General features: G+C 42.6%; 2 protein-coding genes across 9 annotated transcripts; one reads left to right on the forward strand and one right to left on the reverse strand.

Annotated features, from left to right (window-relative positions):
• Nucleotides 1-10: 10 nt before the first annotated feature.
• On the reverse strand, nt 11-7,082 carry tp53i13 (tumor protein p53 inducible protein 13). The gene is made up of 9 exons (XM_030438138.1): nt 6,581-7,082; nt 6,385-6,462; nt 6,087-6,122; nt 5,663-5,721; nt 5,344-5,422; nt 4,471-4,599; nt 2,301-2,489; nt 1,210-2,173; nt 11-1,011 (listed from the first exon to the last, which is right to left on the reverse strand). Exons 1-9 carry the CDS (start codon nt 6,695-6,697, stop codon nt 905-907), a joined length of 1,758 nt encoding a protein of 585 aa, XP_030293998.1. The 5' UTR covers nt 6,698-7,082; the 3' UTR covers nt 11-904.
• Nucleotides 7,083-8,562: 1,480 nt separating this feature from the next.
• Nucleotides 8,563-17,875, forward strand: LOC115594149 (cylicin-2-like). Of its 8 annotated transcripts, none has more exons than XM_030437980.1 (21): nt 8,563-8,691; nt 9,300-9,421; nt 9,656-9,772; nt 10,372-10,500; nt 12,994-13,102; nt 13,486-13,538; nt 13,633-13,728; nt 13,918-14,019; nt 14,160-14,312; nt 14,943-14,991; nt 15,128-15,183; nt 15,275-15,332; nt 15,409-15,527; nt 15,630-15,728; nt 15,878-16,096; nt 16,178-16,249; nt 16,401-16,454; nt 16,626-16,727; nt 16,829-16,903; nt 16,995-17,039; nt 17,152-17,875. In XM_030437980.1, the coding sequence occupies exons 1-21, from the start codon at nt 8,670-8,672 to the stop codon at nt 17,527-17,529; spliced, it is 2,229 nt and encodes a 742-aa protein (XP_030293840.1). In that variant the 5' UTR covers nt 8,563-8,669; the 3' UTR covers nt 17,530-17,875. The 8 variants fall into 8 exon arrangements, with proteins under 8 accessions (XP_030293840.1, XP_030293855.1, XP_030293848.1 ...); XM_030437995.1 differs by having other exon boundaries at nt 14,163-14,312; XM_030437988.1 differs by having other exon boundaries at nt 13,921-14,019.
• Nucleotides 17,876-19,384: the final 1,509 nt, after the last annotated feature.

Consider the following 19,384-nt stretch of genomic DNA (forward strand, 5'->3'; position numbering starts at 1 on the left):
TGGGATGGGATGTGAAAACAACAGTTTCAAACAGCAGTCGACGCCATCAACACCTCCTTCGAGGAATTTATTGTGTCTGTGAATACTTCTCTAAAGTCTGTCAACAACTATTCGTACGTACGTACCGTTGAATGACAACATGTACCGCACACAGCGTTGCTTAGAACAGCAACTTACATATTCACGTGTTAAACCTTCACAGGTGGGAAGCAACACAGTTCTACTATAAAACTACATAGAAAGACAGAATGAAACACAATAAAAACAATCCTGGGGTAGAAATGCAGACCAGAACTGGGGACTTGATACATGGAGTGAAGAAAATGAGGTGCATACACTGTGTCGGAAAGTATGACACACTGGAAGGAGTCGTACAAGTGTGTGAGATCTGCAGGTCATAAAATCCAACCCGAGGGCTTCTCTTTGGACCCGTTCATGTAATATTTACAGGGATGTTTTGAGGGGTCACGGCGCTGATTCGGAACCACATGACTAACGAGGGTTGCATCAAAACACACTGGCTTCTTTCTTTTCTTCAAAGTCACTTTGGATGCATTTCTGCCTTCCTCTGCATGGCCTTTCTTGACGAGGTGGTCCCAATCCAAACGGTCCACATGCAGCCAATGTGAAAAGGACTCACTGAAATCACTGGGTGCCCTATTAATTCGGGTGCACAGTGATCCAACGGACCCGTTTTGCAGCAATGTGGTCTATCTACAAGACACATACTGATGACACAGGTCCAACGTGCTACACAAGGGTTTGTAGATAATGTGATGTTGAAGAACGCTGCCCTAATAATGAGTTGTAACCATTTAGCACAACCAACATCTAATTTGTTTCTCTTAGACCACTCCCCACGTCCTCGACATGCAGTGAGATTTCTTGGAGATGATGTTTTTTTCTATGGATGTTCGTCTGAGCTGGAGGAGCTTGGCAGAAGAACGCACTCCTGTCTTCGGCCCCTTTTCCGCCTCCTCTTCGCAATTCGTAGCCTCCTGCGGATCACATCTACAAGACACGGTCACACACACACACACACACACACACACACACACACACACACACACACGTGATGATGCGCATTTGTTCACAAGACTAAACACTAAATAAATAATCAACTAATTGAGACAATAATCCGCAGATTAATCAAAAATGAAGTTGTTAATTTCTGCCCTAGTGCTAATTGGATGCTGTGTGGTGCTCTACCTGCCACGCTGTCATAGTCCATCTGTGGGTCGTGCCAGTAAAGACTGGGCGTGGTCCTCCAGTGGCGGTACAGGCGTGTGTGAAGCACTGACAGGGTCAGGAGAACCAGCAGGAAGCCCAGTGCAGCTGCTGCCCACACCGCCTCGTCTGTCCTGGGGGTCCTTGGCAACCCACTATTCACAGAAGAGGCTTGGGCCTCGGCTCCTGAGTCTTTGTTGCATTCACAGCGTTCGCCTTCTTTGCAGCCGTCGCAGTCACGGCTGCTGGGCAGGTAACCGGCTGGCTGCAGCGGAGACTCCGATTGGGATTTGGAGACAGAATCAAAGGCGGTCTTTTCACCTGTGTGAGAGTGTGTGTCACTGTATGTTTGCTTGTGTTCCAGCTCTCTCTCTTTAACATCTACTACTTCATTATCCTTCATCATGCCATCTGCTGTGTGGCCTTTATCATAGTGTTTATCTTTGGAGTCGCTCTCTTCCACGGGGGGTTGAACAGAGTCTGTACCTTCATCTTGGGAGTTGAGGACCTCCGTAACGGCAGTGAGGTCATGTTCACCGTTCACACTAACTGCAACATCTAACCCGGGGGAGGGGTTCGGGTTTGTCTCAGACATATTCAACTCCAAGGGAGTTGTGGGGTCCTGATTTACATTTTGGATGTGAGACTGGGAGGGATTTTCTCTTGGACCAGGAGGATCTGAGAGACTCCTGTCCTCTGGTCCAGATATGCTGTTGTTGCTCTGGATGTCCTCTGTCCTGCTGGGAGTGGTTATGGTGGAAACATTTGTTAAAGTGCCTTCTTTCTCGTTCACATCCTCAACTTTCTCACGTTTTTCTCTTAGTGCAGCTCTTATCTGCCTGCTTTTGCCTTGAATCGGATCAAAGCCTTCCTTCTTCATGTTGGACTCCATCTCTTCACTCAGCAGAGAAGAGATGGTCTGCTCACAGCATCGCCTCACAGACCCCTGGGGATTTACGATAATAGTTACTCAGACATCTGCAACACTACTAAATGAATTTTCTTTGCTGATTTTTATTGCAGGACATGTAAAAAGAGGAATAATTGACACCACGTAATTCAAGTCTCCAGACCTTCGTTTTTGCCCGGAGTTCCTCCGGCTGCTCAGCTGACCACGTTAACAGCAGGTTGTACTTCCTGCTCTGGCTCACAGCATCAAACTTATTTCTTGAGGATGTTGTGGACTCCAGCCAATCACAGACGTCTGGGGCGGCCACGGTGGACAGCTCCAAGGTGCGCCCCCAGGACACCAAGGCTATTGGCTGAACACAGAGCAAAACATGCGCTCACTCCCTGCATTCCCCTGGCTGATACTCACATTTTCATTCAATAAATTACGAGACTCTTTAAATCAAACCTAGGTATTTGTAATGGCAAAAAAACTGTGGCGCTGCTGTTAGAAAAATAATTAGTGGAGCTAATGCCGAGGCTTTAACAAGCTTGGTTGAAAGACGAGGACTGGCCTGCGTTTCAGACAGAATCGGTTCAGCACAGTCAAACTTAAAATAAAACAGAACCACAGGGGGAGATGAGGAAAACATGAAAATGAGTGTCAAGTTTTTTTAATCATTGATAGGCACTCACAACAAGGGATGCATCACGATTAAAGAAACTTGCACAACAGAACCAGAGCAAGAACTGAGAGGATTAACAGCCGCAGAGAGAGTTCAAAGCAGCTTACTGGTATTTTAAAAAAACGTACGTGTCTTCAGTTTGATTCAAAAACTCCAACTACATGATCTTCACACACTCAGAGGATTTATGTAGACAAAAACAGAACAACTATTGTCCTATTCTTCAATTTTGACAAGACAAGATCACTGATTATATTTAAGATCAACAGCACCAGTTCCTAACTAAATAATTTGCTAGGTTTTGACAGTATATCTGTGCATTTCCTACTGAAAACCATCAGCAATTTTTATACCAATGTGTCCTGAGAACTGAGTTTTGTTGTCACAATGCTGGAATGTTCTGACTTTGAGGTAAAATACTAAAAAATATTGCTTTTTGGTGCCATTTTCAATATCGTATGGAAAAACTGCTACAACATCAACATTAAATACCCAGCCAGAAAAGTTGTTAAGCCACATGACAAGGGCAGCCCCAGTCAAAGTTGTTGCTAACGCCGTGGCTAACTACTTCATTTTAATCAGCAGCTGGGAAACAAGACACAGGCATTTAGCTTGGATCTTGAAGAGTTGTACCAATTACTTACAGCTATAACGTTCCTGTACTCTTCATACTCAGTGTCATCACAGACGCGCCCTCTCTTTTTCTCTCCTTCTCTCAACTGAATCCTTGCTAACGTTAGTGAGGTTTTGCATCTGGTAACTGCACATTTATACTGCCGAAGATGAGCAGTGACACTGTTTCAAATATTTAGAATCGATGTGTATTGAAAAATCTATATTTTTGCAACAACACTGAAACTAAGAACAACTTTCCAGAGCTTTTAGAGTCTGTCACAGTGAAGGGTGAGATGAGGGGCGTAAAGTTCTTTGACATACACAACCTCACCACTAGATGTCACTCAACCCTCGGCGCTGGACCTTTCAGATATGTGTAGTTTACTATTAAAGGGATATTCCGGCGTAAATTTAATCCATGTTCTAACACACCTTGACCCCCCCAAGAGATAAAGTTGCGGAACTCTACTGCACTCGGTAATCAACTCACAGGGCTTCCCCACAACAAGGAAGGCTTCTCGGGTGGTGAGTTTTGTTTATCTTTTCCCACAAATACGGCAACGATATCAAATGTTTGGTGCCTCGAAATATGTGCTGGGACCCTGTTTCTAATGTTGCTGAAGTTTGGTGCTGTTCTGAGCATTATTTGTGGCTTTTTGATGGCGGTTTTATATTTGGACCCATTTACTGCAATGTATTGTTGTCGTGCGGTCGTTTCTGAGGATGCTAAAACTACTTAAGCTAGCGGTCTGCAAACTCGGTGTCACGGTGTGTTAGAACGTGGATTAAACACCGGAATATCCCTTTAATAGACACCCGATAAGCCTGGTCTGGTCTAGTCAATACCAAAAATGTCTATTTGTGAAAGACTTACATCTTCAGTTGTACTCAGGTGTTCAAGCTTACCAAGCCATTTTTAAAATGTGTGCAAATTTCAAAATAGTTCCACAAAGTGAACAGAACGCAGCCTTAAAATCTAACAGAATAATTCCAACTCTACTACGGCTTGCTGCCTTTTGCGGGTCAGTGAACAAAGATAAAGGGTCTGTCTCACCGTGTGGTTACTGAGCTGCAGATGCGGTGTAATGATGTAGTCTAGCAGACAGGAGCGTGCGAGGCCAGACAGAAGCAGACGCTCGTGGAGTGGAGCACAGGGATGGTAGAGCAGAACAGTAGCTGCATGCTGGAATATATACACACAGACAGAGATCCACGTGTGACTATCAATCACACCGTTCGGTTTCTCCCCAAAAATGGATGACACCCAGTAACTAAGAGCTTATAGCAATGTATTTCCGTGTTATTTGTTATGCTTTCCAACTGTCAAAGATCCCTTAAAGGAAATGTCTGGTGTCCTTAAGTCATGGAAAAAAAACAACTGAGAAGTAATGTGTTGATCCAGGAGAGATCCAAAGTCCATTCTGACGTGCGATTCTTTCATTAAATCCCTGATAATCAACAAAATAAGCCTAAACAAGTAGAATGTGAGTATTGGCAGACTTCCGGACTTCAATTACGAACAATACACTGATTGTGTTTTATGTCCACAGTTTGATGCATGTCTGGATAAAACAAGCGGGGCAATGCAACAAAAGGGACTGTGGAGAACAAACAACAACAAACTACCCTATGCTTCCGTTAACCCCATTGCTCAGATCTATGGCATCTGGAGGAAAATGACTCTTTGCTATGTTGCCACATCAAATGTTGTGAAGTTCTACCTTTTACGGAATGGCTGAAGATAGAAGATGTTATTATTAGTTCATTTTTGTGGTTTCCTATCGGTGTGACATGACGTCATTAATGAAAATTAATTTGTTGTCCTGAATACAAATGTCTATTCATTTCCTGCAACAGGCAGATAAAGCGATTAAGTTGTTGTGACAGTGAAGACAGAGGCAGCACCATTCTTAATGTTACGACTTACGTGCAAGTTATTTAGCCACCGTTGAGGAGGGCAGTACAAGTACTCTCCGCTCTCTGCCCTTACTGGTCTGTACGCTCCACTGCAACACACACAGGCACACATTCAAATGTCCGGAATGTCCCTTTTAAACACGACAACAGTTCTTAATAGCTTTGCAGTATTGCAGTGATAAAGAAGAGAAACCCAGAATATATGACAATATAGACACTGCTGTTTGTTTTTGTGACTAGAGGGGCCAATGTCCCAAAGGTCATGGTTATGGACCATCGAGTGACCTCTTTAGAGCATAATTATTATATTTCTGTCTTAACAGCCTTACCTGTTGGGAATGGTATGGTTGTAGGAAATAGATCTATCCATGCAGATCTGCCTGGCTGGCTGCAGTGAAAAGAAATCAGGTCAAATTAGATTTTAATCACACATAGCTGGTTACTGCATAAACGCCCAGTCTGAATCACCAAAGATAAACACTTAGTCTTCACAGACTTGTAAGGAAGAAGTCTTAGTTAACTCAATCTCAGGCTGCAACTGACATGTTATAATACATCAGTGAACATTGTTGAGAAAAGGGCATTAGCTGTATGGTTCATTTCATGCATTAATGTTTAATGTGCTAACTTTGGATGCACTGCTGTGCGTTATCCCGTTGTGCTTTGATTATAGGTCATTTGCTGCGTCAGTGTTTGAGGGTCAAAGGTTGGGGAGAACAGTGACATAAAGCTCTCGGCAGAGCGTTTACTCACCTCCGGATCATACACTGTGTCGATACTAGGAAGGATCTGTGGATAAGGGAGACAGTGAGCACTGGTTGAACAACTGATCGAGCAACCTGAACAAGCCAAGAGCTGGTTTACACCCAGGGCAGCGCCAGATGTACTGGCTTCTACACGACAATGGCTTTTCCCATGATTGTTTCATGTACTTCCTGCCACCCAGTGTACTGTGGCACACCCCACCCACCTGAGCCAGTGAGGCCTGGCAGATAAATGTGTTGATGATGATGATGAAGATGATGATGACGTGTGTTGCATCCATAGTTACCTGAGTGGACTCTGGCCAGGGAGACACTGGACAGTTAAAATAAACAGCATCCTTTGGCAGGTCTGTACCTAAATAGAGCTTTCACACACACACACACACACACACATTTTCACGTGTAAAATAACTGAACACAAGTTGTATCCATTAACACACGCATGACACGCATACCACAACGAATAATGGGTATTATAGTTACCTTTCCATTGTCACACACTGGCCCCTGGGACTTGGACACATCGCACCGACACAGACTGACCCACAGCGCCGCCAGCACAGCCACAGTCAGCGGCTGGGACGTGGTTTCCCTCGGCATGGTGACAACCGGTCTTCAGCCGTTCAAGGGTGACCTGACCCACATTTAGCTAGTTGTCATAGCTCCCCTTCGCTCCCATAGCTGGCGACTGACAAAGAAATGACCTTTCATAATCCCAAAACACAAATATCGTTCGGCAAAGATCCATAACAACGGAGCGATGAGACCTGCGAGAGGCGGTTCAAACGGGTCGCAGTCGTTCCGCGGTGCTAATGCTAGCTCAAGTTAGCTACTTGTTGTGCATTTTGAGTCAAACTAAAGCGCGAGGCTCGCTCAGTTTTACACAGACAAATGTAAAGAAAAGTATTGTGTTCCTCCACAACTACTTCTCTACTGTATGATACACAGCTGGCAAGTTAGCTAGTTAACCACACTGTGGAAAGATGAGGTTTCCCTTATGAATTTCAAATTAAACTCATCTTATCATCCTGTATCAACTTTGTTGGCTTTATAATATCTTATATTTCTCCTTTCCGCGTCAAAAGAGTCATTCGAGTTGTCAATACTTTATTTTATTGTTGTTTTCTTTTTCATTCAAATGACAATATCCTTATTCCAATATCCTTACGCTATCTTTACTTTTATTTTGAGAATAAAATTCCATTTCCGGAAGTACGATGGCAATGACTCTCCTGTCGAACTTTACTGTTAAACTACAGAAGCTGCAAAGGAACATGACACAAAAAGTTTGACTTGTAGTGTACTACACTGTGGTTTTACCTCTGAATTTCCTCTGGGAGGCGACACAATCGCATTATATGATTTAAATCAGCGACAAACATTTCAAAACCCTTTTACTAAGGCTGTTTTTTTTTTTTTATGAATTCGAGGCTTGCTCTGTGTGGCCATGGGTTTCTTTATGCTTCTGTGGCCTATGTATGCATTTTGCTCTCACTGTACGTAGTTTTGACCAATTGTTTATGGTCTGTGTGTGGTACTTGTCAGTTCTAGTATTCATGACTGAATAAACTGAAAAAAAGAAGAAAAAAAAGAGAAAAAAAGACAACACAATTTCATACTGTTTTGCTGACATCTTTCTAGTGTCTAACAGTGGTCTGGGAACCTTATTTCCCTCTGAGAATCGCTGTTTATTCAGTTATGAGGAAATGAATAGTTCCTGGTTTGAATTGCTACCTCATTAATATTGTAAATATTAAAATCCTGAGTTTGAACTTCTTCTACATAATGCCCTTTTAAGAGCTAACAAGTTTGTTCCCCTGGGGTATTGCAGCATTAGGTGTCACTGGCAGTGGGGACGCTGGGGACAATCCCTAAACACTTTTTGAAATGACCAGTTTTGTCCCCATTACTTTTGTTAAAAATGTGCCAAAAAGAGCTTGTGCCAGGAAACGTTAACTAACAAAGGGGATTACATACATTTACCCTCACCTCATATGACCTCCTACTTACATTGCCAAGAAGAACATGAGAATTTCTATCAACGTGTACTTATTGAAGACCAGCTCACACAGACCATGCAAATTGTCTACTATATCCTGTCACTGCAGGCAGTAAAACAGGCATTACCTGTTGGTACAGGTCAAACAGACATTCATGCTGGGTTGCGCCCAGGAGTCAGAGGAGAGCCAGACAGTGTGTCGATGTTGTTGCTTACAAAATAAAACAAATTGTATAAGAAAGGCTAAATAAACTTGATCAATCTTTAATTCGTTGTGTAATAAAGAACTAAATTAAGTGTGAAGTCCACTCATCGAATACATGATGGTTGCACGATCAGTAATAGCAAATATAGTCTTTTAAAGTAGATTTAATTTTGAAAGTGTGAAGGGAAGTCTTTGTGACTGTCGCCAACTTCACACTTTGCAAGTTTCCACACCCATAAAACTTTCTAGTTCCACTCTCTCTCTCTCTCTCTCTCACACACACACACACACACACACCCTGTCAAAGAGGTGCACAGGTGAGTCTGTCAGAGGAGACTCGGGTCGCTGGACAGAGGAGAAGTCTGGACATGGAGTCCACCCTCCTCAAAGGTTTGCTCTTTTTTTCACTGTGATTTGTTCAGCAGTCTGCTTAGTTCATATTTTAATTAGTGAGGGTTTGATTTAAAAGGCTCTTTCTTTAATCAGCAGACAACAGTCATTTCAGGAAGAAGCAAATGACCCATTAATTACAGTTTTATAGGCGTGTGTCCATTACTGTTTTACACAAAACAAAGTAGTTGTCTTTCTTCCTGACACTATTAAGGGTGTGGCACCTTTTTGAATTGTTGTAATAGTTAGGCAGTTTGCTGGATTTATGGCAAAAGGGCACCAAACATTTTGAATTTGCAAGCCTCAGTTCATTGATCTAGCACTTTATGTTTGATGTTTTTTTAAACTAATTGTAACCTGGTTATCCATTTGAGGAAGTGGCACACTAAAGAGGTGTGGCCACACAATTCCTTCATTTGTTGTGACACAACCAGCATAGTCAGCATCAGCTGCTGCAACAGCTGATCTTCTGTAAAATGTGTATACTGGCGGCTTGTCAGCTGATGTTTCAGGATTCTAAATAATGATGCAAAGAAAAGAAGAGATCAGAGTAATTGTATAATTGTGTATGCCAGACATCTCTAATCCTGTCACCCTGCACTGTGTAGCTCCAGGCGGAGCAGGCACTGTGGCTGTCCAGCAGCCAGAGGTGGCTCGCACTGGTGGCTTGCAGCCCCTTGAAGTGGTGGCAGGGCCACTGGTGGAGGGAGACAAGAGTAAACCCAAACAGGTGAGCAGCAGAAATGTTTAAAAGTAACACATAGCAAACATTTGAATAAAATTTGCATGGCGCATTCATTTAAGAAACTTGATGTCTCTATTACTCATTGCTTGTAATTTCATGACACTAATAGAAAAAATGTTGCATGTAAAACTCCAAATGCATTGAACTAACTGACTGGATTCCAAAGCTTGTAAAGGGCTCAGTAGGTAATCTCTACCTTCTCTTTTTGTCTGCCCCCAGGAGCCGTACTCCTGTGACAGCTCTCTGTCTTCCTCGGACAGCGAGGACGAGGGTCTAGGCAAGAAAGACAAGAAGAAGAAGAAGAAGAAGAAGCTGACGAAAAAGAAGAAGAAGAAAGTACGTGCCTCGTAAAAGCTTATATTCGGGGGTCCGTTTTGCTCAGTGGGTAGAGCGGGCGTCCCGTGTACAGAGGCTTTGCCCTCACTGCAGCGGCCCCGGGTTTGAGTCCCGGTCTGGGGCCCTTTGCTGTGTGTCATGTCTTAAGCTATCTTGTCAGTAAAGGCCAAAAAAATATTTAAAAAAAAGCTTATATTTGCCACTTGTCGAGTCTCCTCCATGGGAGGAAAGTTCAGCGAGGGCGGCACTTAGCAACAACCAGTCAGACAGGAGAGAGCAGGGAATGGTTTTAATTTGTTGATAGTGCACATCAACTGTCACTCTTGCTCAAGGCATAGCTGGAATGGGCGTGTGTGGTTTTTGTGGGGGAGTGCTTGTTGCTTGCCTTTGTGTGACGCTGAGTTGCTTGAGGAGCCGCTCCCTTCATCCCTGCGGTCCCCAAGCAGCTCGAACAAAGCCTCGCTCCAGTGTGCTCGTACTGACTCATTCCAATAGGCCCTCTCGTTTATCACTTTCACCGACAAAGGAGGGTATAAATAAACCTGCTCACGGTGTAAACAGAGTTGAGCCGTAACTGCCCCCCCTTTCTTTCTCAACAGGATTCCAGCTCATCTTCCTCCTCATCGTCCTCCTCCTCATCGTCGTCGTCATCCTCCTCCTCCTCATCCTCCTCCTCCTCCTCCTCCTCTTCTTCCTCCTCCAGCAGCTCTTCAGACAGTGACAGTGAGGTAAGTCGTGTCATAGGCTCTGCTCAGGGATCCCAGAACACTGCTTCCATGCAACTCTTGTCTTGCTCTAACATGTCACACACCGGCTGCTGTCATCACACACCTTTCGGTGCCACAGAGCCCTGCCTGAGACTGACTCATCAGAGGGAAAATGGGTTCTTTGCATCGATCATTTTGCAAGGACTCGATGCACAGCTCTCAGTATTTTTTCGGTTAGAGGTACACTGTGGTAGAACTGTTTTGTTTATGTAAATCCGTCAGAAATCTGTCCTGCAGCATTGCTAAATTAAGTCCCTGGCCACAATCACAAACAATCCCACATCAGCTCACAGGGGATTGACAGCCCCTTCTGACTATGTCTCAGCCTAAGGTGAGGATATTGTCAAAGCCAACACTACAGTCACACACACACACACACACACACACACACACACACACACACACACACACACACACACACACACACACACACAAATATGTAACCCTTCTATTTAGTTCAGTGACCTTTAGCGTCAAGCAACTATCGGTCACATGGTGGCCTACTGTCTTGCTCATTTCCTGCATGTGTGGGTAGAAAATCAGGAGATGCAGGAAGGGTGACATCTCAGACTCTTGCGAGGTTTCAGGACAAAAGACTAACTAGTTGCTTATAATATGTATATTAGTAGCATTTTGTCACTATAAAGCCCATATTATTGTCTTAATCTGCCATTTTCTACAACCACTGAATATTCCTGGACCAGGTCGATTCTTAGCTTAGCCCAGAGCTGTCCTTAGGCTTTTCACATTGCTCGTAAACCAGGACTAAAGGCTAAAAAGCAATTGCCTTCTCAGCCCCAGGTTAAGGAGAGCCCGGAGTTAAGAATGTGCAGTGTTTAAAGCCCTAATTTTACCGTAGTAATTGGGAGCTTATTGAGGGAAAACTGTTAGTTGTGGAATTGCAGTGCTGCAAAAAGTACTCAACAGTCATACATTGCCAGAATTTTACTTTGGTAAAAGTAAAAGACACCCATATGAGTGGTACTTAAGAAAAAGTCTTCAAGTATATAAGTACAAGTAAATGATACTTATAATTCCATTACTGTATACTATAAGTCAAAGGATTTACAGATTAATTTTTTTCTCTGATTGCAGAGAAATATATGAAAAATGTCTAAAAACATCTTCCTGGATCTGTCTTCTTATCCAGGGCTGAGAGCCATCCTCCATCCTTTTGTAAAAAACAAACAAACAAATCCCTTCAGTATTTTTGTTTAATCCAACCAACTAACCGACACGAGTGAAAACATTACCTCTTTGTCGTGGATAATACATTAATTGAAAAAAATGTGCTGTACTCGAAGAAATACACTTAGTAACATTCCCTTACTGTGCACTGGCAGTTTATAGAATACGGTCATGCAAAATAAGGCATTAAAACGTTCTTTATAATAACTAATAAGGCGCCAATATGCAAACTAATATGCATGCTAATAATCAGCTACTTAATGGCAATTAGTAACTTGATCTAAAGTGTTATCACAGAAAGAAATCTGAATTTTTGCATTCCACAAATGTTTGATGCCCATGAGTTCTCTGCTGATCAGCTAAAAAGATCACAAGAGCAAAGGTGAGGGAGAAGTATCTGTGAACACCACTGGAATGCATTTGGTCCTGCGCTCTAGGCGGAGGCCCTAATGTCCTGGATCTCAGAGCTGGCAGTGTATCTGACAGGGCAGGGACACACCCAGTTACAGTGTGTGAAACACCTGCCGTATCCAACACAACAGGTCACTGCAATAAAGTCACTGTTTGACCTGTGGAGCTTTGTTTGGAATGGAACCACACCCACACACGATAAATGTGTGTCCCTAAATGTGTGCATATTAAAGGCAGCAGGGGGAGAGAGTTTAATTATAGGCTCATTAGATCCAGGTAAATAGGGGGATGTATTTTACACACATCAGAAAATTAATGCATAATAATACTGTAAAGGCAAAAATGGCTCCAACATTATAACTGGTTAATGAACTTGCATTTCTATGGCGCTTTTCCAGTCTACTGACCACTCAGAGCGCTTTACAACACTTGTCAGATTCACCCGTTCACACACACATATTCACATACACTGATGGCGGACCCTGCCATGCATGGCGCCAACTGCTCATCAGGAGCAATGTGGGGCTCAGTATCTTGCTCAGGGACACTTTCGACACGCAGCTGGGGGGAGCCGAGATTTCAACCAGTGACCTGGTACGTGTGTAATATCGGCCATATGCACCGTGCATATAATGACTGATGATGTGTTGGCTTTGGCTGCATGTCCACAGTGGGTGTGGGTGTGTCTTATCTTACTCTAGTGAAAACTAATGAAAATTCTTAAGGTATGACTACACAGGTGACACCCAACGCTGATCCTGAACATTCGATCTTTTTTTATATCATCCCAGCTCACTCTGCAAACAGGCTTCATGAACGAGAATACGCGTGTTAAGCTGTTAAAATGTCTTGCAGGACGACAAGAAAAAGAAGAAGAAGAAGAAGAAGGAGAAAAAGGATACAAAGGATAAAAAGGGCGTGCAGAAAGAATATGTCTATGACAGTGCCGTCATCTCTCTGGCTGGTAAGTGAAATGCAGCTTTTCTCATGCGAGCTGTGAAACTGTTTTGAGACATTTTTGGATGGCTGTTGATATTAAGCCTCGCGGAGTTTATGCATTTGGACGCTCTGTGCATTCTCCTTTACAAGAGAATTCGTTCTGCAGGCTTTCTTACATTCTTTGCAAGGAGTTGCTTTTCATCTTGCCAGCAGCTCCTGAAAGCCTCATCACTCAGATTTAGATGTCTTTGGCTTGACTTGAACTGAGTTTGTGTGAATAGGGTTGACGGAATCACGCCAAACTACTTGATCGTAGGGCTATTTCTCAGCTTACAAGGCACGTCACTATTTATTTCTTTTCATTAATCAAACAAGTTCTTTACATTGTTATGCACTGAATGTTCCCAGGTCCCGACGGCCAAATGGGACAGCAGCTTGACGAGGATCTGAAGGTGAGCCAGGTGAGAGACGACTCAAACAAGCTCCCATTTGAATAACGAAGGTGTTAAACAAAGTCATTATAGGGCTGTTGTTTTTTTCCTCTTCATTCTTCAGGGATTCAACTCATCGGATGACGAGGGAGACAAGAAAAAGGAGAAGAAGAAGAAGAAGAAGAAGGACAAGAAGAAGAAGGACAAGAAGAAGAAGAAGGTATGTGGAATTTCCCCATAATACATAATACATCAATAACTGTTTTATTGGACCAGCACGTGTCATTCAGTCATACATGTAAAGGGAAAAGATGAAACATTCATATCTGAATCACTCTTTGATCCTTTATGTCACTGAATATCATAGATGTATTATTCATGTAGAGTGTCTGCTGTACTTCCTCTGTCACAGGACTCATCCTCATCCTCATCTGACAGTTCATCCTCCGACAGTGAGTGTGAAAAGAAGAAGAAGAAGAAGAAGAAGAAGAAGAAGAAGAAGAAGAAGAAGGTACGATTTTAATAAAATTATGACGTCTCTTCGATATGATGAAGTTACGATATTGCGAATACTCTCTGATCCGTCTGTTCCACCTCTGCGCGACCACAAGCGATCAAAGTTTGACACGTTAGACGCTTTCTGTCCCTTCACAGGACTCCAGCTCCTCCTCCTCCAGCTCCTCTTCCTCCAGCTCCTCTTCCTCAGATAGCTCCTCCTCGTCATCATCCTCCTCTGACAGCGAGGACGACAAGAAAAAGAAGAAAAAGGACAAGAAGAAGAAGAAGAAGAAGGACAAGAAAAAGGTAAAGCAATGTGGAGCCTCTTGTTTCTTTCTATTTGCAGTGTAAAGTAAGTTTGGGAGGGTTCTGCAGACAGTGTATAGAAATACATGAACAATCACATCTGCTTCTCGTCGATGACATGATATGAAATACACGGCTTGTGTTGCTGAATTGAAATGTCTCCCACATTGCTGGAACGATGGCAAACTGATTCTTTAAGACTGAAGATTAAAAAGACTTTTGGTTTTTCTGTACACAGGAGGCCATGTTTTTGCTACATTACGCAAGTATGAGGAGTATTTGAACTTTGTGCACAAACAGCGTGTGTTCACCAGTTTCCCCAGCAGTACACACCTTCTGAGTTATTAACTGTAGGCTCTGCACCTGTCGGGGCCTGTTTTCAGGAATGCTATAAAAACACACACAGTTACCACACTGGCTTAACACCTCACCTCATAGTTTATCAGCTGTATTCAAATCGTTTTCCACTGCACGGACAATAAGCGGGTCTGTACACTCAGATCTGTTTACCGTCAAGTCAACAAGTGCGAGTGTGTCTTTGTGCATGCTCACTCACATCTCCGCATTGTTCAGTGTGCATGCATTATGAACAGTAAGCCTGAGCTTGACAGTACCTGTGCTTTTTCACAGGATGAAGAGAAGAGTAAGGTCAGCAGTTCCTATGCTGTTTCAGCAGCGGGTGAGTGAGACTGATTAGTGGCTGAAAAAGAAGGAGTAACCAGAATCACGAGTGGAAATCAGAGCAACAACAAACGGCATTAAAGCCAAAGCTGTCCGTGAGTTTGACGCAGTGTTGCTGGACTTCTTCTCTGCAGGTGGTGAGAAAGCAGGACCAAGTGCTGACGGAGACAAAAAGGAAGCTTCTGACAAGGTGAGGTCCTCACACGGATTGCGTGCGTGCCATTGCATGTCTGTATTTGCACAAACGCACAGGCAATCATTGATTTCTGTTATTGTGACAGGCCAAGAAAAAGGAGCCCAAAGCGACAGAAGAAGGCAAACTGTCCTCTGCGTTGGCTGGTACGTGCTCTACTCTTGCTCACAGGTCAAGTTAGAGGCTGTTGTTTCGGGTGTAATGATGTTTTCTGTCCGGCAGGAGGAGCAAAGGCATCCCCTGATGGCATCGAGGAGGGCAACCTGAGCGATGATGAGGGAGAAGGAGGGAAGGAGAAGGACAAGGAGAAGAAGATGAAGAAAAAGAAGAAGAAGGAGAAGGTAATCAGGCTGCGTTACCATGCGCTGATGCAGCATTTTCCTGTGTCATACATCAAGACTCACATCGATTTTACGAAACGATCTTTTTGTGTTTTCCAACAGGATTCTGGCGCCTCTTCAGATAGCGACGATGACAAGAAAGACAAGAAGAAGAAAAAGAAGAAGAAGAAAAAGAAGAAGAAGAAGAAGAAGAAGGAAAAGGTCAACAAAGAGTTTTATATCCAAGTTTGCGTTAAACTTGCATCATGCAAATGAATAATACCGCATATAATTTAAATGGAGTGATGGACACAAAATGTAGTTTAAGTCTGTTTCCAAGCGGGTGAATTGAAACTTGATTTGATCCACAGGACTCCTCCAGCTCCTCATCTTCATCATCTGATAGCTCCTCCTCAGACAGCGAGGATGACAAGAAGAAGAAGAAGAAAAAGAAGAAGGTGAAGAAGGCGGATAAGGTTTACGTCGTTCTCACTCTACAGGATCCAAGCTCTTCTTCCTCCTCTGACAGCGATGAAGATAAGAAGAAGAAGAAGAAGAAGAAGAAGAAAAAGAAGAAGAAGAAGAAGAAGGTAAAGCAGGTGCAAGAACTCTTAAAATAGATGGATATAAAATGAAAAAAAGAGAGATTAATTGAATTAAATCATTTCCAGAAGTCCAGCTCATCTGATGATAGCTCCTCTTCTTCCTCATCCTCCTCTTCTTCTGATAGTGATGATGACAAGGTGAGATGACACACACACTCACACACACACACACGTACACACACACACGTACACACACACACACATGTCCTCATGCAAGTTTACAAAGTTCGCAAAGGTAAGCAGCTGCAACATTCATCACAAGCACAGTCACAGTTTTTCTGTACTTTAGAAGAAGAAGAAGAAGAAGAAGAAAGATAAGAAGAAGAAAAAGAAGAAGAAGAAGGTGAGAACGTCTGATCCTTTTTTTTTCAAGCCTTTTTTCTGGTTGATTATATATATATATGTAATCAGCGAGAAGCTTCAAAAAAGTTTCTAGAAAACCAAAAACATCTAGAAGAAGGTCAAATGAATTTAAGAATGAATGTGTATTATCTTTATTTCTCTTTTTGTCCAGGATTCTTCTGACTCCTCCAGCGACTCTTCTAGTGATGATGATAAGAAGAAAAAGAAGAAGAAAAAGGACAAGAAGAAGAAGAAAAAGAAGGACAAAAAGAAGGTAATGTGGGGCGCAATGAATGCGAAATACATCTGTGCTTCTTTTTTGTCTCACGAAAACAAAGTTAACTGGAGTGTTTTGCATGTTTTGTATTTGAGCAGGACTCAAGCTCGGGTTCATCTGATAGTGACAAGGAAAATAAAAAGGACAAGAAGGACAAGAAGAAGGAGGAAAAGGTAAATACTCGTAAAATGTGAATTTTATCTGATTCTGCCTCATGTGACGTTGAATTTAGTGAATCTTATTGGTCCTTCTGTGGGCCTTCAGGATTCAGGCTCATCAGTTAGTGAAGCTGACAAGAAGAAAAAGACGGTACGTTTGCTCTTCATGGAAAAAGATAATGGCCTCCATGATTTTCCTTCACATATTGTCTAAGGTTTTCATTTGTTCTTCATTTGGGGTGGTGGCTTTGATTTCATTCCAGGAAAGCCCTGATGGTGAGCAAAGCAGCAAGCCAAAAACGGAGAAGTCAGGCTCAGGTGACGGCGGACTTTCAGCTCTCAGTGGCAGCAGCTCTAAGGGCGGTGCTCCTTCTGTCTCCTTCGCTCCGCTCCCCTCCAAACCCCTGGTGAAGCTGGATCCTCAGAGTCCTCCAGCTCCAGCTCCAGCTCCAGCTCAGTCTTCCAATTCCTCTGTCTCCAGCAACTTACTGAGCTATGGAGACAGGGCTGTCCGCAGACCTGCCAGCCCCATGGAAGCCCTCATGGGGAGCCCAAGGAAGCAGGGAGACGGAGGGACCCGATCTAGTTCCAAACTGACCAGTAGTGACCTGCTGAGAGGCCCCAAGCCTTACACACAATGAGATGTCAGGATCAAAAAAGATGTTACTGGTGATAAGAGATGCTGTAATTCTGCTCTCAGTGCTGTGACATTTTCCACGACAAATCGGATGAGTCATCATGCAAAATAAAAGCAGAAGTTTTTGATGTGTTTTCTGGTGCAATGCAAAGGTCACCGGGTGAAGATGCTTCGTGACATGATGAAAATTTTGAGGTTGAGAAAGAATACAATGAACGATAATGATTTTACATGCTTTGATTTGAATTGGTTTGATTTGAAAAGGACATTTGTGGTGAAAATGTCAATTCACAATCACATGAAATGAGACAGGATGCTTGCTTTGAAAAATAAAACAATGATTTAAATTGTTTTGTTCCTCTTCTTTTTATTGTTGTTCCTAAATTGATCAATTAGTGTAAAATGATATTGAGGATAGTAGACTTTCACAATACAGTCAAATATATGACCAGGGGATTTATGCATGTGTGTCTAAGGCCTCTCTGGACCGTTGTATAAGAATAACAAATGACAATGGCTAACAGCTGTTGGGCTCTTGACTTCTTATGCTACCTTCATGTATCCCTACATCACAGGTGCACAACTGTGATAATGGTTAGTTCATCCCTTTGATGGCTTTGATTGGAGACATTTACAGTGTGTGGTGGCATCTGAATGAGAAGGAAACGAAATGATGCCTAGCAGATGTTTTACAAAAATAACTTGATACTATATATTACAGAAATTACAAATTAAAGTGTAAATATGTGCGTACATACCAAAGGAAACAGTGCACTTACCATATTTATTTATATATATAAGTTCATCTCTCCTGGACTTAAACTCTAATAAGAGAGATTTCTCCATTTTCTATACATTTCCAATACTTTGTATGGATGTATGGTACTATCACTTTGGCAAAGAGCTGGTAAAGATAGGACATTAAAACGCCCCCATTTTAAGGTTCTTTTTCCAAAACGACATACCGAAATTAAAGGCATGACAGCTCCCATATAGTTTGAGACTCAGTGATGTGCTTGGTACCATTGGAAAGGTAACACCCTCAAGTTTCTTCTAGTTATGTCTATTCTATGACATTTTGACACAGAGTTACAGAGGTTGGAACACAGGTTTTGGTTTCTGTCCAATTCAAATGTCAATAAACTGACTAAGATATAAGGGCTCAGGCATGTCTATGGACACAGCAGACACAATTAGGCCATAGCCACAGGTCTCAGCTTGCTACACTCAAAATTTGAAGTCAAAAGACAAAAAAATTGATTTTTCACAAATTTTTTTCTAAAATGTCTGTGCGTTTTGCTTGGGTCCTTTCTTTCCAAGAGCGCCTACTGAGATTCAAAGGCTTATAACTTGAGAACCCCTTTACCTAGAAACATAATCTTGGTCTCAAATGAAAGCTAAGACCCTGGGGTTTCTTGCTTGTTCGACACTTGTAGCTAGTTTTGGGTAAAATTACATGGATATTCCCATTCTATGGACTCTTGGCGAACTATGAAAAAAAAATTGTGGCAATGACGTTGTAGCTGTGGAAAAAGGGAACACTCCGAAGGTATGTAGGCATTCTTGCTTCTTGCGGTAGAGGGCTCTTTCTAATGTTGTGTCATGGTGAGTTTAGAAGGCTATTACATGGTCTGGAAATAACTTTTTTGAGCTTAAAATAATCACGACAGTCTCAGCTTTCCAACAGTGAGTATATACTGTTAAGATCTGATGCTTAAAACTATTAGCAAAAAAACCTATTTGTTTTTACGAAGGGTGTTCGTTTAGTGAAGGGTGTTCCTATGTTGGAACGGTGTTCCTTAAGGGGTTAAATATGTGTTCATCATATCCAGCACCAACGATAATAACACTATACAAAC

Source organism: Sparus aurata, chromosome 2 (genome assembly GCF_900880675.1).
Source record: "Sparus aurata chromosome 2, fSpaAur1.1, whole genome shotgun sequence".
Taxonomy (NCBI): Eukaryota; Metazoa; Chordata; class Actinopteri; order Spariformes; family Sparidae; genus Sparus; species Sparus aurata.